Raw genomic sequence first — 25193 nt, forward strand, 5'->3', positions numbered from 1 at the left:
AACTCAGAAATCCGCCTGCCTCTGCCTCCCAAGTGCTGGGATTAAAGGCGTGCGCCACCACGCCCGGCTGAGGCCTCATTTTTACCCTCGGTCTAGTCTAATGGCTCCAAATGGTTTCAACCCAGAAGTGAACTGCATCTTATTTGCTAGTTTTGTCTTCATATTTCTTTCCCTAACTCGTTATTCTGCCCTTGGAAATAATCTTCAGAAGATTTTTACTGTGTCTGGAGAGGTGACTCAGTCAGTAATAGTGTCTGCTATGCAAAGATGAATAGCTGAGTTTGGCCCCCCAGTACTATATACAAAACTGTGCACAGTGGTGCGAGCCTATGGCCCCAGGACTGGTTGATAGGGAGGAGAAACACCTGAAATCCTGAAGGCCATTGGTCAGCCGGCCAGGCTAGCCAAGTTGTGAAGTTCAGTTTTGATGAAAGATCTGACTCAACAAAGAAAGGTAATGAGAAATTAAGGAACGAGCCCGACAGGACCTCTACATTCCATTCATTGAGTGTGCCACGCGTGTATACACACTGTACACCAAGAACTCATACTGCACACATCTAACAAAAATATAGGAGACTTTTACAACTCAAGACTCTTAAAGTCACTGAGTTTTGAGGGTTTAGTGGGAGATGTTTTGGTTAGCTGTTAGATAAAAATAAGATTCATTTTACACAGGTTCTCTCAAAACTTTTGTGTATTACTAAAAAAAATTCTTTGTTCAGTTCATTAAGTTTTGTGGATCTTGTTGGAAATTTGACGAATTTCATAGGAACAGGTATCTATGATTGCTTATAAATATGTTAAAAATAATTATAATTTACAGTAAAAGAATAAGCTTCTACTGAGAATTTTGTGTACTTCTCTACATATATGGAGGTTCAACAAAGTAATTTCATGACAGCAGGATATCCTTGAACTCTGAGATCCTAAAGTATTAATATATGTGAATCACATTTTTTTAGGAAAGTTTCTGTCATTACAAAATTGAATTGAGAATGCTATATTCATATGTAGCTTACTTAAACGTAACAAGTTTCTAAAGTCAGGCCAGGCTATACATTAATATCAGAGCATATTGATTAGATAGGAACTTGATCACCAAAATTATGTCGTTTGAGTGTTTATATGGTTCTGTTTTTCTTCTAAAAGAAATCACGGTTGGATACCCCAAAGACACATAGACTCTATCTGAGGAATATCGCCTTTTAACTAGTAATTTACTTCAGGTCTGGTAACTAAGCCAAAACATATCTCATCTGAAAGTAATACTTAAAAAGTGACTACTCTGTTTCATTGTTAGGAGCATGCAAAGTTCTCCAGGGTTTGCTGCCCATCAGAGAGGTTGGTATTTAACTTTCATCCAGGTACAATATTACTTCACACTCTGTCTCTTGAACATTTTAACTAACAACATACATCTATGTTTTCTTTTAGACATGTTCATATATCATGGTTGAGGGAGTTTAAGGTGTGACTTAGTGGTAGAGTGCATGTATAGGGCCCTGGATTTAATCCTCAGCAATATTAAACAAAGTTAAAACTACATGTGTATGAATGTGCATATATTCAAATTTTGTGATTTGTGTGTGTGTGTGTGTGTGCATATATACATATAAAGTATGTCTAGTTTAACTCTTGCATGTGGTAAGATCTCAGGTGGTAGCATCCTTAATCTATAATTTTGAATATCTTAATTTGGGGGGAACATTATAGGTTATGGAAAAACAGTTGTACTTTGGGTTATATGAAGTTGTAATGTTTTTATTTAGTTTGTTTTCCACGAAATAGTTGCATAAAGCTAGTTTATGTTTTTCAGAGCTTTTAATCTATAAATCTAACATGTTACAGCATATAGGCCATGCAACATAGTGTCTTGGTCAGATTCTAAAACATCTCTGACACTGTTAATTTTGTAATGCCCATGTGTTTCAGCTCGAACGAGAAATGGAATTGCAGAAATCAAGCGGCAGCGATGGCTGGCATCTCAGGCAGCTCCCGTCAGTTCAGAGTTGCTGGTTTTACCTTATGCTTCAGGGCAGTTTACCACTTCTCCTTTGGTAGCCACACAAGCTGTTAAGCCAACTGGCCCAATTTCAACTCCAGTGAGGTCAAATATTGTGGTGGTCAACCAGTCACAGCCACAAAGTACTGTAACTAGTAAGTTTAAGTTTTATTCTTTAAATTCAGTTCATCCAAGTAATCATGACTTAGTTTAAAATATAAAATCATGGCCCAAGAGCGAGATGAAAGAACTTATAAAAAGAACAGACAATTATTCAGCCACAAGAATGTAAACATAAAACTCTGGATTTTTTTTTCATTGTTATATAAAACTGACTCACCTATGTAATCCCAGCAGTCAGGAGAATCAGAAATTCAAGGTCATCTGCTACATGCCTTCAAATATAAATATTTATTTATTTAAAAACTAGAAGTCCGGGCTGATGAGATGGCTCAGTGGGTAAGAGCACCCGACTGCTCTTCCGAAGGTCCAGAGTTCAAATCCCAGCAACCACATGGTGGCTCATAACCATCTGTAACGAGATCTGGCGCCCTCTTCTGGAGTGTCTGAAGACAGCTACAGTGTACTTACATATAATCAATAAATAAATCTTTAAAAAAAAAAACAAAAAAAAACTAGAAGTCCTTGTAGCTGAAGTCTACAGTTCTTTCTGTTCTAACTGAACTGCAGGCCAACCTTGAACTCATCTAATTTTCTTTTTTTTCTTGGTTGTTTGTTTGTTTGTTTTGTTCTGTTTTGTTTTTTGTTTGTTTTTCGAGACAGGGTTTCTCTGTGTAGCTCTGGCTGTCCTGGAACTCACTCTGTAGACCAGGCTGGCCTGGAACTTAGGAATCCTCCTGCCTCTGCCTTCTAAGTGCTGGGATTAAAGGCATGTACCACCACTACCTGGCTCGTCTAATTTTCAATTTTGGGCTAATAATTGGAAAGACTTGATTATGTTTTTAAGCAGAATGTCAGTCTGTCCTGGTATATATTCCCAATATACCACCATCTTTCTGTGCTGAATAGTGTTTATAGTCTCAGCTGAGTCTCAGAGCTAGAAGTTGGAGATTGTGTTCTAATCTAGATCATGCATGTTGTATGTATACTTGCTGAAGTGAAAACAGGGTAGTAAGAAGTAGGAAGCTGTTTTAGTATGTGCTTTGGGATTAGAATTCAGGGTCCATCTCTTATTTCTGAGTCGATTAATTTTGCCACCCATCAAGACTGCTCATTTTAGGCATAGTGAAGATGCCCTTAATCCCGGCACTGGGGAGGCAGAAGCATGTAGGTCTCTGACTTCGAGGCCAGCTGGTTGTATAGAGAGAGTTTCAGGACAGCTGAGGCTACAGGCAGAAACCTTGCCTTGAAAAATAACAAGAAGATTGTTCATTTCTGTCTTTCTCCAAATCCTGTATACTAAGAGCATTCAGTTGATTTTATACTTTTTTTTTCCTTTGTGTTTCCTTTCTCCTGTGTCAAGTGCCCAACCTTAAGTGCATAGGGACCGTATTGATTCATCTTACAATCTTGTACACTGCCTTGCTCATAGTGGTACGCAGAAAATGTTTTCTAGGTTTTAATATACAATAATAGTATCTCATTACAAGTTAATAAAATTTCTGTTTCTTTGGCTTACTCTGTTTTCTTAAGATACAGCTGGAGAGTCTTTGAATATCATTCCTGGTCCTCAGGAAAGGAAAACTCAAACCAGTTTAATGTCTCCTGGTAGGCGTAAAAGGTAATTACTTTATATAATCAGCACATTGTCAATAGCCATTTAAAAACAGACAAAAGATAACTGAGTGTTTGCATTGTGAATAAATTAATAAGACTAGATTAAGTTTTTGTGACACACTCCAAACACATCTTTTCCAATATTGTAACTTCACTGAATTTGAGTTGTGTCCTTTAATCAATGGTGTGTAACTTACTGTTCAGTAACTTTGTGTGATGCTGTGCAGAATAATGGTATAGCTTATGACAGATCTTAACTCATTTGTAGAGTGTTTCTTAAATAAACATAATGTTAGTTTTATGATCGAGAAGAGTACATGGAGGTAAATCATGACAGCCTGTTTTTAGGTGTGTTATAGTCCACAAGAATGTATGACGTTTTAAATCATGAAAGCATGTTCTCGTTTTTTATTTTCATATGTATATTTTTCCTGTTCTATTTTTAAAAAAAAAATCAGTGGTCAGAGTTCTAAATGGCTTTTATCTGATTCTTCATCTGTCAACAATATTTTTTTCTTTTTTTGACTTAGAGTTTTTAACTTCTCAAACACATACAATAGTAAAACTTAATAACATTTTCAGAAACTTTTTATTATAAAGTCCATGAATATTTAAAACTCTTTTCATAAAGCCACTAATAGAATGGTTTACATTCCATCATAAGATAGGTGGTGGAGCGTAGAATGTAGCTTACTGGAAAAACACGTGCCTATCATGTATGAGGTCTTGGGATAAATTCCCATTACCAATAAAGAAAGAAAGAAAAGGTATAAAAGTACAGAGCTTATACACTTAGGACCACAGAGCTAATTTTTGTTTTGGGGGCGATGTTTTTTGATTGTTTGTTTTGTTTTTCCATTCATTTGTTTTCTTTCTCTTTTCATCTTTATTTTTGTTGTTTTTTAATAGAACTCATTACATCTGAATCCATGCTTTTCTGTTCTTCTGGCTTTGTTCTTATGAAAAGAGGGGGAAAAATATGCCTACTACCATGATGATCTCAAAATTTGTATTCATACTATCATTGATCTGTTAGACAGATACTAACAAACAAGCTTTCTAATTTATTTCAGTGAATCACAAAAGAAGAGTCTCACAGCATCTGGACCGCATTCATCAAGGAATTTTCAGGATCCAAATGCATTTGCAGTAGAAAAAGTAATTGACCTTCCTAAAATTCAGTTTGAAGTATTCTCACATTTAAAAACACTACTAGACTTCAGAATTCTATCCCAGACTTCTGTCCTATTTCTTTTTTTGTTTGTTTGTTTTTGTTTTTGTTTTTCCAAGACAGGGTTTCTCTGTGTAGCCCTGGCTGTCCTGGACCTCACTTTGTAAACCAGGCTGGCCTCGAACTCAGAAATCCGCCTGCCTCTGCCTTCTGAGTGCTGGGATTAAAGGCATGCGCCACCACACCCGGCTGACATTTTGTTTTTTTAATTATTTATTTAGAATTGAGGTCTTGTCCTGTGTTCCAGATTGTACATAAAATCCTGGCTACAATTTATAATTTTATCTCAGCTCCCCAAATTGCTGGGACAAAAAAATGTGATCACAAAAAGTGATTTGCATTTGGTTTGGCGGGTTAGGTTTTTGGGAATGATGTAATATTCTTTCCTATCTTTTACTAGTCTTGATTTTCTTTTTCAGCAAATGGTTATTGAAAATGCAAGAGAGAAAATATTAAGCAACAAATCTCTTCAAGAAAAACTAGCAGAAAATATAAATAAGTTTTTGACTAGGTGAGCTGTGATTCAAATTTCTGATTGTTTTTACCTAATTCCCCAACTGCACTAACAGTTTCTTGGTTTTTCTTTCTGTGTTACAGTGATAGTAGTGTTGCTCAAGTACCTAAGCAGACAGACAGCAACCCGACAGAGCCAGAAACGTCAATTGATGAACTGCTAGGACTGCCGGTATGGGTAGATATGTGTGGGGATGAGTGTGAGAGAGTGTGAGCGAAGTAGAGTCAGAATGAAACAGTGTTTTGGTTTTGTTTTAAAGTCATTGCCAAAAAATTACATGGGTATAATCTAATTTAAAGTAATTAAAATAGACTGTTCATTCATCACAAATATAATCTGTTTCTGAACACATTTGGATAGTGAATACAGTGTTCAAGCCAGCAGATGTCTTGGAGTCTGTTGGGAAACACACATGGTACTGAGATTGATCTAAGTGCACTAGCCTCCATACGTTGAAAATTCTATAGGCATTAAATATCTTGGCAAAGGGTGTGGCAGTGGACATGAAGTAATTTGCTGAAACTTCAGGCTTCTCAGTTCTTACAGCAATGAACTTAAGCTCAGCTCTGGAGTTCAGGTAATGGTAGACTTGCCTAGCCACAGAGAACAATTTATGGAGTACTGTTGCCTACTATATCCTGTATACCATTGGCTACCCTAGAGTATATCAACTGAGAGAGTGGCAACCTTAGCAACTTACAAACTGAGAGATGAGTAAAGCTGAAGTAAAGATGGCTCTGTCAGATATAAGACACCCAGTATGGATTAGGACCAGCAGAAATCATAGGAAATAGAAGTTCCCAAGAGATTCCCACCCTGAACCTCTGGACTCATAGATTAAGTGCGGCAGATTTTTTTTTTTTTTTTAAGATTTATTTATTATTATGTCTAAGTACACTGTAGCTGTCTTCAGATGCACCAGAAGAGGGCGTCAGATCTCATTATAGATGGTTGTGAGCCACCATGTGGTTGCTTGGGATTTGATCTCAGGACCTTCGGAAGAGCAGTCGGTGTTCTTAACCACTGAGCCATCTCTCCAGCCCCCAGATTTTTTAAGTTGCTTCAATTTTTTATGTTTATATCCTATTTTATATGTATCCTATATCCTTCACTGTCTAAGCCAAGCCGTTTTCAGTATTTCTTTATCTACCTTCACTGTTCCTAGAACTCCTTCCTACAGCTCTCCCATCCTTCATATAAGTTGACTCTAGGATCCCTGACTTGTGATTATCCCTCATTTTCTGGTCTCAAGGTACCTCATCTTAATAGACTCCGTCTCAGTTTTGTCTACTTATAGTCCTCCAAGACACAGCAAGTGACAAAGTAGTCCTTCTCTCTGTACTGGCCTGCTGGGCACAATGGAGCACTCAGTATCTACCAGAACCTGCACAGCCTTTGAGAACTGTGGGTTTGTCTTATGGATGTGTAGAACTGCTGGTCTCTCTTTCACTCCTGATACTTGGCTTAATTTTTGGGCTGGAGCCATGTGCTCATTCCTTTTTACTCTGTCACCATCTGTTTCTTCGCACCTAACAGTTACCAGATAGCCCCTCTGTGATGTTGGATATTGTTCTTCCACACATTCTCTTTGGAGTAGAGTCCGATCTGTCCTATCCTCACTCTTGTCATTTGCTACAGTTTGTAATCCACCAGCCCGGAAACCTCTTATTAAAATCAGAAGAAAATTTCTTATAGGGAAATATTTACATGTAAAAGGTGAGTAATTTCTCTGGTGTTAAACACATACTAATACTAATTTTTCATTCCTTCATTTTTAATTTAGAGTGAAATCCATATGTCTGAAGAAGCCATACAAGATATTTTGGAGCAGACAGAGTCAGACCCCGCCTTTCAGGCACTCTTTGATCTTTTTGACTATGGTAATTATTGGGTATTGATTTAACAACTAGATAAATTTTTTCTCTCCTGACATGATTGAGTAACCTACTCAGAATTAAGTAACATCATCACCCAGGACTTCTGAAAAACTACTTGTTTCCTTATAGCAAGTAATGGACATGGGAAAGTGGGTCTTTATTTTTACTCAGGAAAGTTCAATTCTAAAAATAGAGGTTTTCTTTTTCTTTCTTGGGTTTGGGTTTGTTTTTCTTTTGATTTTGTGAGTATTTTGACCAGTCAACATGAGCTGTGGTGAGTCTTTTATAATGCAGGTAAATATAAATGAATCCCCAATATACAAAGTAGTCGGCATTACAGTAGGAACAGCCAATGGAATCAGCATAAGAACTTATTACATGTACAGATTCTTAGAAGATTTTAATAAACATTTAACATTGACAACCAGGTGCTTGTCATGTGCCCATTATCTCAGTCAAAAGGCTGAGGGCAAGAGGATCGCTTGAACTAAGAACTTCAAAATAGCCTAAGGCAGCATAGCAAAACCAAAAAAAAGAAGAAAATTTGGTGAGAAAAGTCCCTGAATTTGTGTTTGTAAGTGGCATATAAAAAAGCATGTTAGCATTGTTTAGGAGGTGGGGGCATACCTATAATAATCCTTGGGGATTTGAAGGTAGAGGCAGAAATATCAGGGTCATCCTTGGCTACATTAGTGAGGTCAGGGTCAGCCTGGGCTACCTGAGACCCTATCTGAAAAATAAATAAATAAAAAATATGATTGAAATAAAATTTTAACATGTATTTGAGAATGACAATACTTGTGCTTCTTTTTCCCTAGTATGGTTATTTAATTATTTTTCTATTATCTTTTTAATAGGAAAAACAAAGAACAATAAAAATATACCACAAATCTCTAGTCAACCTATGGAGACTAATCCTAATATAGTCTTGCCTGAAGAAACTAATCTAACGATTAAAAGTTCTTTTGAAACTGAAGAATCAGGTAAGATTTTTATTTTGTTAATGTCATCGAAAATGTTAAAATTAGTCTCAAATTAAAAAAAAATATATATATATTTAAATTGGAAGTTATTTAAATTATTATAGGTCTTTTTTTTTTTTATGCTTATACTTTTATGTCCATTGAGAAAATTTTTGCTAAATCTCTAGTGTCTTAGTCAGGGTTTCTATTCCTGCACAAACATCATGACCAAGAAGCAAGTTGGGGAGGAAAGGGTTTATTCAGCTTACACTTCCACATTGCTGTTCATCACTAAAGGAAGTCAGGACTGGAACTCAAGCAGGTCAGGAAGCAGGAGCTGATGCAGAGGCCATGGAGGGATGTTCCTTACTGGCTTGCCTCCCCTGGCTTGCTCAGCCTGCTCTCTTATAGAACCAAGACTACCAGCCCAGAGATGGTCCCACCCACAAGGGGCCTTTCCCCTTTGATCACTAATTGAGAAAATGCCTTGCACCTGGATCTCGTGGAGGCATTTCCCAACTGAAGCTCCTTTCTCTGTGATAACCCCAGCTTGTGTCAAGTTGACACAAAACTAGCCAGTACACTCTAGTAATTTGATTAAAAGATTAATTTTTCATATTCATTCCTTGATAGAGTAGTAGACACACAACCCAGTAGTAAGTAGTATTGGCCAAATGAGTAAGTCTGCACCAAAATAATTTTATTAGTGCACAGATTCTAAGGCCTGATTTATTAGGTTCATGTGTTAAAAGTTGTTTCAGCCTTCTGAGTTGGGTGACAGTCGCCATTTGTTTTTTGGGAAATTATACAGTATATACTGATAGTCTTGAACATTCTTTCATGGAATACCGGTGTAGCATAGGTAGTCCGTACATAATAAGCACTTGTGAATTAAAGAAAAGCAAGAGTCAGTCGTTAGCAAAACAGTTAAAATAGAGAATTTGTTTTTAAAAGTATTATTAAATATAACACAAATTTAGAGAAAAACATAATAAAAATGTATATGGTTCTCTCAGTTATAAAATCAAGTGAAGAAATTCTCTTGGGATCACCTCTCATGTAAGAAAAGGATATTGTTGTCAGCACAGGAAAGATTCCTCCCAGTAACTCCCCCCTCTGCGCCCTGCATCTCTGTTCTTCAGAGATAGCTGTCATCTTCGCTTTTCATAATATGGTAAACTTTATGCCCCTTTCAGTACCACTTCCATTTATGTAGTCAGTCTGCAAGCTATGCCTGATCATCATTTCTCCTTACTTGTTTTGATTGATGGGTTGTTTTTGAGTCAGGGTTTCTCTGTGTAGCTTTAGCTGTCCTGGAACTCACTCTGTAGATCAGGATGGCCTCAAACTCAGAGATCCACCTGCCTCTGCCTCCTGGGTGCTGGGGGAAAAGGTGCCCACCACCATGCAACTCCGTACCTACTTTTAAATGCTTAATGGTGTCCAGTGTTTTCACATCTTTGTCTTCAAAACCTAGTTTTAGAGTATCATCCTTTGAGTTCATTGTTAATAGCAAAGCTCAATCCTCCATTTCTTAGGCTGCACTGTAACTCAACTGAGCATGTGTTTGCATGTTTGTTCACATCTAGAAGATTATGTTTATCATAAACAAAATAAAACTTGTAATTCTACTTTCTCAGAAAGTCTTGCCATTTTATTTTGAATTTGCCTCCAGGCTGAGGCTGGAGTTTGGAGGCAGAGTGCTTATGTAGCATAACCCTCAGTTTAATCTCTAGCGTCACATTTTTAAAATACCACTTCTCCTGTATTTGTATACCTTAATATACACTAATCTCTCCCTCAATATAGAATTAAGTGGGCTCTATACACAATATGATATTTACTTGTTATAGTTGCAGACATTTTTCTTTATTTTTCTCTATTATGTTTCTTTCCTTATTTGGGTTGTCTAAATTATGATTGCTATAACATTCACTATAGTGATGCCACATTTTATCGCCCAGCAGCCTGTACCTTAATCACAGTTTCCTGTTCTGTATGTTCTTTTTTAGCTGTCTTAATCTCTACAGTATTATTGAGTGAAGCATTCATATTTGCATTCTAGAGCCATGTGTATGGTTAACCTCAGGAAATATGTCAAATGTTAAAGTATACACAGAAATTGTGTTAATTGTGTAAAATGATCTTGGTCTCATTTTACCATGAAAAAAATATATCAGGCAAAATAAGGTCAGTAAATGTGGCAAAATTTGAAAATCCCATCAGCCAGGAGGCTGAAGCATGAGCAGGCTCAAGGCCAGTGTGGGCTACATGCACAGTGAGACCTGTCTTACAAACACCGGGAAAAGGAGAAAGAGAAAAGGTCTAGAGAGGGAAACAGCACTCTTTCCACTAGGGTTAGAGCGTAGGACATTTTGTCTCCTGGTAAGTATTGGATGTTCTTAAACCTCTATGTTTTCCTTCTTTGTGGCATCTGTTTTCGCAGAAACTTGGGAAACAATTTGACAATTGTTTACAAAACTGTCTGCAATTAGAAAAGTAATTAGATTTTTTTGATACCCAGAGAATGGAAGTAATTGTGTGTCAGTCTTAAAATTATTGGTATGCCAAAGATTGTTATGTCCTTGGCAAAATGGGTTGTACAGAAAGTGACTGCTTCGGAAGCTAAGCATACTCAACTTTCCATCACACTGGTGTTTTACAGATGGGCAGTCTGGTCAGCCTCCATTTTGTACATCCTATCAAAATGAAGATGTATTATTAAATGATTTGAAGAGTGGCAACAGCCATGATGTTCTTCCACAGGAATCCCAGGAAAACTTCTCTCAGATAAGCTCTAACATTCAAAAAAAGACCTTTAAAACAGCCATACCTGCTGAACAGAAGTGTGCCCTTGACATTACCCTTGAGTCTGTGTCTAACTTGAGTGACTTTAACCAAAGAGGAAGCTCTGCTGAATGTAATGAACATTGTTCTGAGCTATTCACCAGTCAGATACCCACCGAAGCTGAAGTGGCTGTGGGTGAGAAGAACTCTTTGTCTCCAGATCTACTGAGTCAATCTCAGTATCAGCCTGATCAGCCCAGTGTGCCAGTGACTTCATTTGTGTCTCTTGGTGGTGAGACCAATGACAAAAACTTAGTTCTCTCTGAGAAAAATTCCCAGCTTTTGTCCCAAAGTACTCCACTAACTACAAAGCCATCAAAAAGCCAATTTTGTGAAAATCCTAACAATATAATAAAAGTTAAAACTAATTCTCAGGCTTCAGAGTCGCCAGACTCTAGTGAAACTCCAAACAGTAAAATTGAAACTAACAGTGTATCACCAGTTGCTGCACAGCCACAAGCAGATTGCCAAGATAATTCTCCACCGCAGAGCAAATCACCACCTGGGATTGTTGAAGGTTTGGGTGTGAATGTGACTGAAAAAATAGAGATTCATCTTGAAGAACCAGCCCCTTCAGATAAACAGCTCTCTAATGATGCAGCGTCTGTTGACTTAAATCCTACGGAAAGCAAGACGGAGTCACTTCAGTCTGCGAGTGCTCAAGAGCCCGAGCCCCCTTCTGTGAAAGATGGAGATACCATTTTTCTCTCTTTGAGTGAACATAACAGCTGTGAAGAAGTTGCACTGGTTCTTGGAGAAGGTAATCCTGTAAAAAATAATAATTCGCTTTCTTCAGAATCTGGTGGTTCAGTGGGAGTCTCTCATGAGACCCAAAATACTGATGGTAAACCTAGCAACTCAACAGAGGTAGATGCATCAAGTATTGTCTCTCTCAAAATTATCATTAGTGATGATCCATTTGTTTCCTCAGATGCAGAGCTTAACAGTGCTGTGTCTAGTATCAGTGGAGAAAACTTACCAACGATAATTCTGTCTTCTAAATCTCCTGCCAAAAATGCAGAATTTGTTACATGCCTATCTTCAGAAGAAACTGCAAGTGCTGTTGTGTCTGTTGAAGTAGGGGATTCCGGCTCCATGGAGCAGAACCTTTTAGTGCTCAAACCTGAGGAGCCCATGGTAAACAACACTCAGAATGAAGATGGCATTGCTTTTTCAGCCAATGTTGCACCATGTGTTCCTAAGGACGGAGGATACATACAGTTGATGCCTACCACAAGCACAGCATTTGGCAATTCAAGTAACATTCTGATAGCTACCTGTATGACTGATTCAACAGCCTTGGGACCAACCGTCAGTCAGTCTAATGTAGTGGTATTGCCTGGGAGTTCTGCACCTATGACTCCACAGCCTCCTCAACAGCAGTTACAGACACCACCTAAGTCTAACAGTGCGTTTGCTGTCAGCCAAGCTGTGTCGCCAAACTTTTCACAAGGTAACTTGTAAAAGCATATCGGAGGTGAGCTGGGGTATAGTTCAGTGGAAAAGCTCTTCTTGTACAGCATGTGCAAGGCCATGGACTCTATCCAGCACTGCACAGAACAAGATACATGTATGTGTGTATAATGTATATGTGTGTGCGCACATATTTTGGAGCTTCTCTGGATTGCAGTCTTAATTTTCTTGTGTGAAGTCACAGACTAGGAAAATAATATAGATGATTCATATGACAAAATACTCTATAAGTAATTGCTTATGCCTCTTGCCATCTAATTCAGCCAGGTTTTGTTTTAAATCTGGTAGGCTGTAGCTTTAATTTGTTTTCTTTGAACAGTTTTTTAATCTACAACGCTAAGCTGTGAGAAAGAAAGCCTAATTTATTACATAACTGTATACATACTTAAATTCAATGTTTCAGGATATTTATTTTTATTATAGTTAAAGTTTTTAAGAAAGTTGTCATTTAGAGAGGTTTTCAAGAAAAAAAAATTTCATAAAACCCTTTCTAATTTCTATCTTCTGCCATTTAAAAATGATTTAAGTCTTTAGAGGCTCCACTGGGGGCTCTTCCACTCATTATATGCTGGTTTACAAGCAATTAATAATGCCGGGCAGTGGTGGCGCACGCCTTTAATTCCAGCACTTGGGAGGCAGAGGCAGGCAGATTTCTGAGTTCGAGGCCAGCCTGGTCTACAGAGTGAGTTCCAGGACAGCGAGGACTACACAGAGAAACCCTGTCTCAAAAAACAAAAACAGACAAACAAAAGACAAAACAAGCAGTTAGTAATTGACAAACTTCTATCAATTAATTTATGTTTCTCAGCGATAAGAATTTATACATGTTCACCTACATTTCCATGTGTACTGGTTCATAGACATACAATGAAGTTTGATTAAATATTATCAACTAAGTATTAAGTTTAGTGAATCCATTTCAACTGAGATAAGAGAGAGGCCAGAATTGGTACAGAATATTCTTGGCTTAGAATAATGAGGTAAGATTGACAGTTAAAAGAAGTCAGTATAATGCCAAGGGAAGTAGAATAAGCATTCATGGATGTTTAGGAAATTGTCAGTTTGCATGAAAATAAGATATGATAAATAAATATGATAGGAGCAGGTAGTATGTTAGGAAAAGGCTGATTTACAGAGCAGGACTAAATTACTATTGCTTTGATTCTGCTTAATTCATGAGGACCATATAGGCACTATAATTTCCCCCAGTAGTTTAATCTAGTTATAAAAGTATGTATTCTTTTTGAACAATACTTTTAAGACTTAATACATTGGGAAAATTCTTTGGGGCTATAAATATTCACTTAGAATTTAAGTATTCTGATACATGGTTCAAACGTGAAACCTTCACTTTGTTATTGTACTTAAATCAATTTTAAAAGAGATTGGCTTAGTTCTGGTTACTTTTACTGTGATAAAAAACACCATGACCAAAAGCAACTTGGAGAGGGAAGCGCTTGTTTATTTCCCTCACAGTTCAGTACAACAGCTCATCATCAAAAGCAGTGAGGACAGGAAGTCATGCCGGGCAGGAACCTGGAGGCAGGAGCTGATGCAGAAGCCAGAGGAGGGCTGCTTACTGTGACCCCACCCTCCCTGGCTTGCACTTCATCACTTGCTCATCCTGCTTTCTTACAGAACCGAGGCTTCCCAACCCAGGAATGGTATCTATCACCCATAATGGGCTGGGTCTTCCCACAGTAGTTACTGAGAACATGCACTCCAGGCTTACCTACAGCCCAGTCTTATGAGGGCGTCTTCATAATTGATGTTCCTCCTTTCAAAGAACTCCAGCTTGTATCAAGTTGACATAAAACTAGCCAGCAAAATTAACCCCTTGTCACACTAAATACATCAATACTTAACACACAAATATATCATTGTTAAACCATAACCTTTCTTTTCTTATTTTTCACCAAGATCAGACATCAATAGCAACATTACAATATAAATATTGCAAAATTTAAAAGTCCCACTGTCTCTAAAAATAAAAATATTTTAAAATATAATCTTTGGGGGCTGGAGAGGTGGCTCAGAGGTTAAGAGCACTGGCTGCTTTTCCAGAGGACCCTGGTTCAATTTCCAGCACCCACATGGCAGCTCACAGCTATATGTAACTCCAGAGGATCTGGCACTCTCCATCACTCTCCATCAGACAAACATGCATGCAAAACAACGTCAAAATAAATAAAATCTTTTTTAAAAGTTAAGTATCTTTAAAATGGACAGTCTCTTTTAAAATTCAAAGTCTTTCAATTGTGGTCTCCTTTCAAATCAAAAAAAAAAAAAAAAAAGTACTTTCTTCAAGGTGGGAGAACCAAGGTACAGTCTCAGTTTGAACAAAGCAAAACCAAAATCCCAAAAGTTTAAACAATTCAGTGTTCAGTGTCTGAGATTTACTATCTTCTGGGCTCCTCCAAAGTGACCCAAATGGCTTGGGTCCTTCTCTGGCTCTATCCTCTGCAGCCTACACAGCTTGTTTTCTAGGCTATGACTGGCTCCACTGCACCACTGCCGCTGTTTTTGGTGGTCATCCAATAGTGCTTGCTGGTACCAGCTCTGCTCTCCAGTGCCAAGCCTCACTTGTTCTCCATGATCCATCCTCACAGGCCTTCACAACCTGGGTGACTTTCAAACTACCAAGTTTGGCTGCCCCCAGGAGGTACAACCTTGGCTGTTTCTGAAACACAGTTTCTGTATGCTGGCCCCAAGGAAACATTTCCAGAAGACTTCACCTCAGTGATGCTAGTCTGTTAATCACAGCTGATCCTTCAGCACCAGCTGACCAGCATCCACTGTCCCAGCTCAGCAAAGGTTTTACTTTAGTAGTTCTGGTTTCCTGTTACTCACAGCCAGTTCTTAAGCTCCAGCTGACCAGACACTACAGCTTCTTCACACAAAAGGCCAGGAGAGTCTTTGCTTCCCTCTGAGGCTTAGGAAGCCAGGCCTCAACATTCTTATCTTCCCAGCTCCTGCCGAACAGCCCACTGAGCTCTCAACACTCAAGTGCTTTTTTGCCCCAAAGTTCCTAAGTTCTTCCACAGTCCTCCCCAAAACAAACTGGGCTAGTAAGTCTTCAGTGGTACGCTCCTAGTACCAGCTTCTGTTGTAGTTAGGGTTATTGCTGGCATGGAATGACCAAAAGCAACCTGAGGACGAAGGGGTTTAGTTCACTCAGGTCCATATTATCAAAAACAGTGAGGACAGGAACCTGGAGCTGATGCAGAAACTGTCAGGAAAGAAGATTTGGTCATAGAATTTGTTTCAAAATACTGATTTATTACCAAAAGATTTAGGGAGGAAATCTGATAATTAGAATTGTTTTTTTTTTAGGATCTGCCATCATAATTGCTTCTCCAGTCCAGCCTGTACTTCAAGGAATGGTGGGAATGATACCTGTGTCTGTAGTTGGACAGAATGGAAATACTTTCTCGACTCCTCCTCAGCAGGTAGCATTTATGAACTAAAAATAGTGTGGGGAAGCATTTCAAACAGCAGAACGAACAGTTTTTTCTCTCTCTCATTTTTTCTCCTAGGTCCTTCATATGCCTTTAGCAGCACCTGTTTGTAATAGAAGCATCACTCAGTTCCCCATTCCTCAAAAATCCCAGAAGGCTCAGGGACTCAGAAGCAAGCCTATTACAGGTACTTTTTATATCTCAGAAGTAACAACTGAACGTTTTCTTCTTGAATACATTGTACCATCTCTTTATTCTTGTCAAAAAACTGAGTTATTCTTGACACATTTCTCACAGTTCATATATTCCTCATTTTCTGCCCATCTGTAGTGTTCTACCCTGCTGTCCTTTTTTGGGGGGCGGGGATATCCTCGGTTCTCTAATTCATCCTATATTTGTTAGCTGAGTGACCCCTTCCTTCCTACATACTAGAATATATGTTTGTACCTAAACATTTCAGGAATTCCCTGTTCCTTTCAGGATAAAATTGAAGCTCCTGGCTCTGTGTGGTGGCAAATTCTGCATAGCCCATCCATGGCACACTGAAATAAGAAGCTAGATGGGGCCGAACAATTTGAGGCCCCTTCTTGAGAAAAAGGAAAGGAAGTGAAGGAGTCCCCCTGACCCACTAAGGATTTCTTGAGGATTTCCTAAGGATTTTACTGGAGAGTGTTTGTAATAGCTCCTTTTACCTCCAGTGAGGTCACTGCAGCCTCCCCTCTTCTCCCTCGTTTTCTTGTGATTCTTCACATCTGCCTGCTCCTTCTGAGTTTGTTTGCTGAAACTTTGAGACGCGTGCGTTATTGTTACGTGACACTGTTCTGTGGGGAGGTGTGGGCACACCTGTACTCATCCCAGATAAGGAACCAGGAACTGACCACAGATCAAAGTCTCACTTGGTGAGCCAATGAGCTTTATTGAACGTGTTTACAGGAATTTGGGTGAGAGATTAGTAACAGCAGAAATGACTGCAGCATGACTAAAAAAAACCACCCTAGCCTGGATGACAGCTCACAAAATCTAGAAACCTGGAGTGTACTGTACAACTCAGCTGGTTTGAGGCCTTTCCAGGTAGCTCTGTTGATCTGAGACTCTTCCAGGCAAGTGGGCTAGTTTCTTTTTTTTTTTTTTCTTTTGTAGGTAGCTTGGGTGATGTACCTCTCCAGGCTTCTGTGCTGGTCTGTGACTGTCTCTTTGCAGTCCTTACTGTTTATATATGCCTCTTGGAGGAGGGACTGGTGACCGATTAGCCACAGTGACTTCCTGAAGTTATTGAGTTGTTTACTAACTGAGCTTAAGGAGCTTCCCTGTAGGATGCAGTTTTGCTTCCTGCTAACAGCCAGTGTCTTAAGGAGCCTCCCTACAAGATGAGGGTTTTGATCTCTATACATATATATGAGAGAGAGAGAGAGAGAGAGAGAGAGAGAGAGAGAGAGAGAGAGAGAGAGAGAGTATGTATGTATATGTATATATATACATACACAAATATGTGAACAGATATATGAATATATAGGTAATATAATGCTATAAGTAACCATTGGATAATTTATTTAGTATCTCTCTGATAACTGTCATTCAGAAATACTGTAGTTTCTGAGGTCAACCTTTTAAATTAGTGTTTATTATAGTAAAATTTCTTACAGTGTTGGTTTGGTTGTTAACTAACTTGTGCTTGTCTTGTAGAATTTTACTTATCAATTTTGAGAGGTATAACAATTACAGTTTTGAATTATTTACTTTCAGGGCTTAAAATATCCTTTCCTGAACTTCTAAATTAAGGGCTGTTACAAGAGATCTCATGTTTTAATGTTTTTGCCTCTATGTGTGAGTTGGTGTTTTTCCCTCACATTTTTACTGTTTTGTTTGTTTGTTTGTTTTGAAAATTTGGCTACTATGTTGTAAGGGTGTTCTTTTCTGATCACTATTGTTTTGGGTTTTTTGTTTTGTTTCTTTTCTTTTTTAAGATTTCTCTATATATGTATATGGCTATTGTGCATGTTTGCTGCCCACTAAAGTTAAAGGAAGCCACTGTATTCCCAGGAACTGGATGGTTATGAGCCACCAGTGTGCATAAGCAGTGTGGTGTGGCTGGCTATACCAGCTGGCTTCTTTATGGAGAAAAGCCCACCTAATCTACTCCTATCTCTACTCCATGTGGCTCTACCCCTTTTTTTCTCCATTGGTGATTTTATTACTTTGACTTTATTCCATCCAAACTCCAGGTCTCACAAACACCACTTCTAATTCATCATAACCCCTTTCCCCAAGGTGCTTTGTTTTGTTTGTCCTTTCGATTTTTGAGACGGGGTTTCTCTGTATAGCCTTTTTGCTCTGTGCATGAGGTTGGCCTTTAACAAACAAAAATCCTCCTGCCTCTGCTGCTGTGCCACTGTCAGACACTCAGCCCCAAGGGGCTTTCTTGAACAGCTATCTTGATCAAAGTACAGTTCAGTTTCCTTCTCAGTTTCATTGACAATTATAGATTCAGCCAGTCACAGGTAGAACATTTCTGAAGAGTTAAAAATTACATTTGTGCCAAATAGCTTTCTCATCATTTTTCTCTGAACAGTACAATATTAGCTATTAACATGGTATTTGTATTGTATCATATGACTAAACTAGATGTGATAAAAGGATATGTCTCTGTTACATGTATAACTCCAATTTTCTGTAAGGAACCTGGTCATGTGCATGCATTATCTATGGGATCTATTCATTCAGAGACACTGTTAGAGAATTGGTGCACTAAGTACTATCTGGAAAATTAAAAGTTGTGGCCCTGAAGGTTAAATTCATGTTTGCCTGAAATTAAAGCAAATCGTTGGTTCTGTATCTAGATTTCCTCTATACAGTGTGTGAGTCTATTTTGTAAAACAATGTAAGTATTTTAAAAAAAGTATATAGAAGCAAATAAGTTGGTTAACTCATTGTAATGTCATCTGACTCATTCTCTTTCAGAAGAATATATTCTTTCACAAAGAATTAATTTATAATTTCTAATGAATTAATTTATAATTCCAGGAAAACAGGTAAATAATTTGACAAACTTGTCCAGTCTTTCAGAAGCATGTCATACGCAGAGGTGAGCATAAAATATGTTACATCATAAGTTATTAAAATGCTTAAATGACTAATTTTGGTTGCTAAAAATGAGATTTTTTTTTTTTTTTTTTTGTTTCGGTAGGACTGAAGCTTCTGATAAGAATATAGCCACTGAACTTGGGAAAAAATTGGAAGACGCCACGATTTCCCTCTCAGGAGAGAGGGTAGCTCCTCCCAGCAAGCCATTTGAAAGTCATAGGCGAGTGCTTTGTTTCGACAGTACTGTTTCTTCTGTTGCAAATACACAGGGGTCACTGTATAAGATGACCTCCGAAAACAAAGAAAAGAAGGGAGCACCCTTTTCTCATGTTGACTCCCCCATTCTGTCCTCCACCTTACAACCACCTTCTAGTAATGCCATCAAGAGAGAGAGAGAGAGAACCGTGCCCAAGATCTCATCTAAATCAGAAACTGCCTCTAGTCGACACACCACTGTGAAAGAAGTTCAGTCTGAAAAGAAAGTTTCCCCCACAGAAATGGCCCTTGAGTCTTTCCATAAAGCAACAGCTAACAAGGAGAATGAACTGTGCGGTGATGGGGAAAGGCCAAAGAATGCAGACATCTCAAAACTGCCTGGTGGGCAGCAGAGTGGGAGCTTGAGGAACGAAAAAGCCATAGCCTCACTGCAGGAATTGACCAAAAAACAAACCACACCCTCAAACAATAAAAATGCCACTTCTGTAGGTGGAACTGTGAAGGATCAAAAACAAGAGCAGAGTAAACCTGCCAGCTCTTTAAATGGGGTAGAAATACTGCAGGATGTTCCCGTCCACAGCCCAGCCAATAGGAGTGCCGATACTGACTTGCCAGTACCCCGGACACCTGGCTCAGGAGCAGGGGAAAAGCATAAAGAAGAGCCTAGTGACAGTATGAAGGCCCCCGCTAGTAGACGCTGTGGTGAAGAAGGCAGCATGCCAAGAGTAATGATCCCTCCTGTTACTGCAGACTTGCCTGCCTGCAGCCCAGCCAGTGAAACAGGCAGTGAAAACAGTGTGAGCATGGCTGCCCACACGCTCATGATTCTCTCCAGAGCAGCAATTGCTAGGACTACAGCAACTCCTTTAAAAGACAACATGCAGCAGTTTAGAACATCTTCAAGGAGCACTACAAAGAAACGGAAAATTGAGGAATTAGATGAGTGTGAGAGGAACTCCCGCACTTCTGGTAAAAATCTTGCAAATTCATCAGTACCAATGAAAAAGAAGAAAATCAAGGCAAGTTTGAAAGTTTTCAATTCTCCTGTCCCTTCAGTATCTAGAGAGTTCAGTTGTGTTTGCTGCAGCTACATAGATAACTATACCCCCCAAACTATACACTTAGTAGTGTTTCCTGGTCACAATGATACAAGTTGTCTATGTATCATCCTGAGGAAAAGTGAATGTTTCTGTCATGGTATCACCCAGTATTTTTCATGGAAATACAAAAAGTGAAAGCCTGGGAAACAACCATTAAATGAATTACCAAATAAAACACCTCATGCCGGGCGGTGGTGGCGCACGCCTTTAATCCCAGCACTCTGGAGGCAGAGGCAGGTGGATTTCTGAGTTCGAGGCCAGCCTGGTCTACAAAGTGAGTTCCAGGACAGCCAGGGCTATACAGAGAAACCCTGTCTCGAAAAACCAAAAAAAAAAAAAACCACCTCATGTTCTCCATCCCTTCCATAGTCTATAATGATGGTCCCAGCAGAGGAGCAGAAAAACTCATGTTCTTGTTTTTTCTGTAACCATGATTGTCTGTAGTAAGGCAGTACAAGGATGGTAGCATTGGTAAATAAAATGCATTTATTTAAAGTTTGTTTTATCATGTAGATTAAACGGAAAGCATGTGAATGTCCTACTCACAGGAGAAAGTGTAGTAAGTTAGGAGTGGTTTTTAGGTTTGGTGTCCTGCAAGCCTGAGTTTGAATTCTCTTATCAAGTGTGTGCCATTCCTGTGCCTGCCTGTTCATGTCTAGACTCTGGTCTCTTCCTCTGTGCCTCATCATTTAACCTAAAATTGTCTCACCCTGTGGTTTTGTAGTCTGTTTTAGGCTAACACTTTAAAAAGCATCTCCTCTGTCTTAACGTTTGGAGCTTGGTGAGTGAGTGGTATTCTTTAATGTGTGTTAGCAAAGGGGTCCTCTAGCTTCAAGGCTGATCCACTATAGAGTTCAATCCTTGAGAACCATGAAGAAGCAAAAACACTCCCAAAAGCAGTCCTTTGACTTACACACACATACACACATGCACACGATAAATCAGTATAGTATAGTAAAACAGTATCTGTTGGTAATGTTTTGTAAAGTTTATGATTCGACACAAATGACCATCTTAAAGGAAGCATGTCTCCTGTCTGAACATTCATATATATACTCTAGATTTGTTTTTTTGCCTTTTGCACTAAACTAACATTGAATTGGGTTAGTAAAACCTGTCTGTCTTTCCCTATAGAAATAAATTCTAACAAACTCAAAAATGATGCAATTTTAATAATAAAGAGCCTAATACAGTGTTTTAGGTGATTTGCTAAGAAAATTATCTGGCCTAGAGTTTATTGTTTTTCCTTTTCTTCTTTTTTGTTTGTTTTGACAGAAAAAGAAGCTACCTAGTTCATTTCCAGCAGGAATGGATGTGGACAAATTCTTGCTCTCATTGCATTATGATGAGTGAACACCCTGACACAGAGACCAGTAGCTATTTAAATCTAGTGTCCTTCAGGCGGCGAGTAGGAAACGGGCCAGAGACAGACTGTGAACATGACCTGCACTTTGACTGTACTGAGGTTTCACTTTATATCTAAGTCATGCTGTTTCTGAAGCAGCTTCCTAGTTTGTAAATAGACTTTCATGGAATATTTGTATTCTAAAAAAAAGAACATACGCAGAAATGTAAGTAAACCCAATCTGCAAAACTGTACAGCTTTGACACTGTATATTGTACATGTGTATATTGTGTAAAAATAGAGCTTAAATCAACCTAATTTTCCCACACTGTCTTGATTGACTTCACCCGAGGCTTATTCTTCTGGAGTACTTTCTCATCTCCTTTGGAGGAAAATGATAATTATTCTTATAAATTACCTTCAGCTAATATTAGATAAGCCACTAAGTAAAAAATAATAATGATAACCACCTCGACTGGTTAGTAAAATATCTAATCAGAAAGCAACAGTTGGATGATGATTTCCCCCTAGAGTCAATATTTTATCACCCTTCATAAATTTCAGTAAAAACTATATTTCTGAAGTTTTATACTTTATTCTGTTCATCTATTCTCTTTGTTTTAAAGAGATATTTATAAACCATTTATTAAGTGTTCTGATATTTCACTTACAACTTTTGAAATCTTTTACAGAACATTAAGTGGTTAGACTATTGAGCCATAAAAATTTGAGTTATGTAGTAGTTGAGATTTCTTGATTATATGTAAACTTTCCCTAAGCACTGGGGATACAAAGAATTGCACTAATTCATAGACTTTTTCACATACTAGTGACCAATGCACATTTAATTTAAATCTTGTATGTAAAAGCTTATATGGAGGATTGTCTTCTGGTGTCTTTGAAAGTCATATCCATCATAAGATGTAAAAATGCAAATCATAGTTATATTGTAATTTAGTTTACCCTAAAATGGGATGTGTAAATAACTGTGTTCATACATAACCTATAGAACCTTGTGTTCTTTAAAGTGTTATAAATAGTTACTCTCAAAAGGTCCTTAGGGGAGTGAGAGGTGCCTTCTCTGTGTTGGACTGACTCATAAACAACAGTCAAGTTGAAAAGCTGGCCTAAACTTTAAAGGAATGACAGAAATTATCATTAATACTTGACCGATTGTGCCTAGATATTGAAGTGTTTTCTTAAGTTCTTACTGTTTAAATATCAGCATATTAGGATTTTTTTTCTACGGGTGTATATTTTATTAAAAAGACACTTTCTTCAACCATTTTTTGTACTGGGCCTTTAAGAAATAAATCCATCCTACTGTAACAACAACAAAAACGTCTTCAAGATGTAAATTATGTCTTTTTTAATTGCTAGATTTTACTGTACAGATTTATATTTTGAGAAATGTTCTATGACTCTGAGCTATTCTACTCCTAAGGAGCTAACTAAGCACACAGTTAATGTTCACATAACAGTTTGGGTCTGTCCTACAGTTAGGTTTGAATAAATATATTTTCATTAACTTTACCAGTTTGGATTTATATTGACAGTCCTATTTAGAAATTGGTTAAATTTCTTTGTAGCTTAGTTAATTCTCTGTGTTTTTCAGGAATTCATATAATGCAGGAAATTACAGATTTTCTCCTGTAACTCATATCTGTGTGCTGCATAATGAGAATTCATATATAAACTAACTCATGCTCTTCTCTATAGCTGTATGTGTGTTTTTAGTCAGTGTCTTTCATGTAGGCCGGGCTGGCTTTGAACTCATTACATAGTCCAATGGCTTTTGAAGTCCTGGTCCTCCTCATCTACCTCCTCAGAGTGCCAATATTGCAGGCATGCACCATACACAGAGCTTCTTCAGGATTCTTGTCATTTTGATTTGTTTCTTGAGACGGTAGCTATGTAGTTCTTGTTGACCTGTGTAGACAAGACTATCGTCAAACTCACAGAGATCCTCCTGCCTCTACCTCCCAAGTGCTAGGGGTTAAAGGTGTATATTACCTCTCCTGGCCTTCAAGATTCTTAGTAAACTAGCTTGAAACCACTAGATAGTCCACAGACAGTTAGTGCGCGCCCATGCACACACACACACACACACACACACAAATATCAGGTATTTTTATAGTTCTCTGTCATTTTCCTTTAGGAAAAGGGTTTTTCTGCTGGCTGGCCAGCAAGTCCCAGCTATCCTCCTATGTTTGTTTGCCATATCTGAAGCAAGGGTAAACACAGCCATTCCTGGCTTTTACATGGATCCCTGAAATCCAAATTCAGATCTTCATCTGCTCTGTCTTCATGTTGTAGGTTTGGTTGTTTTGGGGGTTTTGTTTTTTTGCTGTTTTGGGGGTTTTTTGGGTTTGGTTTGGTTTTTGGTGGTAGTGCTGGGGTTCTTCAGGATAGGGTTTCTATGTGTAGCCCTGGCTGTCCTAAAACAGAAATTCACTCCCCAGTACTGGGAATAAAAGTATGTGTCACCACACATGGCTACCACAGTTTTTTAAATAAACTTTCCTTTCCCATGCTCAAATGCTCCTCTTACTGTGAGTCACAGTCTTTTACAATTCTAATGTCCAAAAACTTCTGACAATTCTTTGTTCTCCAACTTAACATTAAAGTTCATTTCATGGCAAAACATTGTTAAAGAATGTGAGGCTTCTTACAGTCCTTTATTTCATTTATCAGAACATTCATATTCATAATTCATTATTAAAATAGTGTGCTTAACTTGTATGCTATTTTGTGATATATGATACATATATTGTGCTACTTTTTAGAAACCCAAAATGTTCTGAATTATGAAATGCAATTGGCTGGAAAAGTTGAGAGTGAAGAATTTCAGACATTTACCTACATGTGCATGAACTAGTAGAGGGAGGGAGCCACCTAGTATGAGTGCTGGAAACTGAACTTGGGTCCTTTGGAAGGACAGTGCACACTCCTTGATTTCTCTAGCACCATTCTCATATTTTGAGATACGTTCTTTTAACTAGCCAAAAGCCCACTAATAAACAGCAAACTTTGGGATCCACCTGCCTAGCCATTTTGCCTCTCTTGCCTGCCTCCCCCACCCCCACCCCCAGTGCTAGGGTTAGACACATATGCCAATCTCAGCTTTTATATGAATGTGAGAAATCTGAGATCATGTCCTCATACTTTTGTTTTGTTTTTTTTTTTATTACATATTTTCCTCAATTACATTTCCAATGCTATCCCAAAAGTCCCCCATACCGCCCCCCACTTCCCTACCCTCCCATTCCCATTCTTTTGGCCCTGGCATTCCCCTATATTGGGGCATATAAAGTTTGCAAGTCCAATGGGCCTCTCTTTCCAGTGAT

General features: G+C 38.3%; 1 protein-coding gene across 2 annotated transcripts in view; it reads left to right on the plus strand.

The window, feature by feature from the left end:
* Window positions 1-23379, plus strand: part of LOC110302486 (protein NPAT) — a 36706-nt gene extending 13327 nt beyond the window's left edge. The window contains exons 5-19 of one of the 2 annotated variants that reach the window (XM_029481670.1): window positions 1304-1344; window positions 1936-2160; window positions 3659-3746; window positions 4816-4900; window positions 5393-5484; window positions 5571-5658; window positions 7271-7367; window positions 8222-8347; window positions 10992-11933; window positions 12105-12626; window positions 15980-16095; window positions 16183-16291; window positions 19126-19186; window positions 19289-20420; window positions 21777-23379. In XM_029481670.1, the coding sequence (XP_029337530.1) occupies window positions 1304-1344; window positions 1936-2160; window positions 3659-3746; window positions 4816-4900; window positions 5393-5484; window positions 5571-5658; window positions 7271-7367; window positions 8222-8347; window positions 10992-11933; window positions 12105-12626; window positions 15980-16095; window positions 16183-16291; window positions 19126-19186; window positions 19289-20420; window positions 21777-21854 (3802 nt within the window). In that variant the 3' untranslated portion in view covers window positions 21855-23379. Of the gene's footprint in view, window positions 1-1303; window positions 1345-1935; window positions 2161-3658; window positions 3747-4815; window positions 4901-5392; window positions 5485-5570; window positions 5659-7270; window positions 7368-8221; window positions 8348-10991; window positions 12627-15979; window positions 16096-16182; window positions 16292-19125; window positions 19187-19288; window positions 20421-21776 lie in introns of both variants that reach the window. The other variant, XM_021173279.2, reaches the window with a different exon arrangement.
* The last annotated feature ends 1814 nt before the right edge of the window (window positions 23380-25193 follow it).

The sequence above is a fragment of the Mus caroli genome, chromosome 9 (genome assembly GCF_900094665.2).
Source record: "Mus caroli chromosome 9, CAROLI_EIJ_v1.1, whole genome shotgun sequence".
NCBI classification, from domain to species: Eukaryota; Metazoa; Chordata; class Mammalia; order Rodentia; family Muridae; genus Mus; species Mus caroli.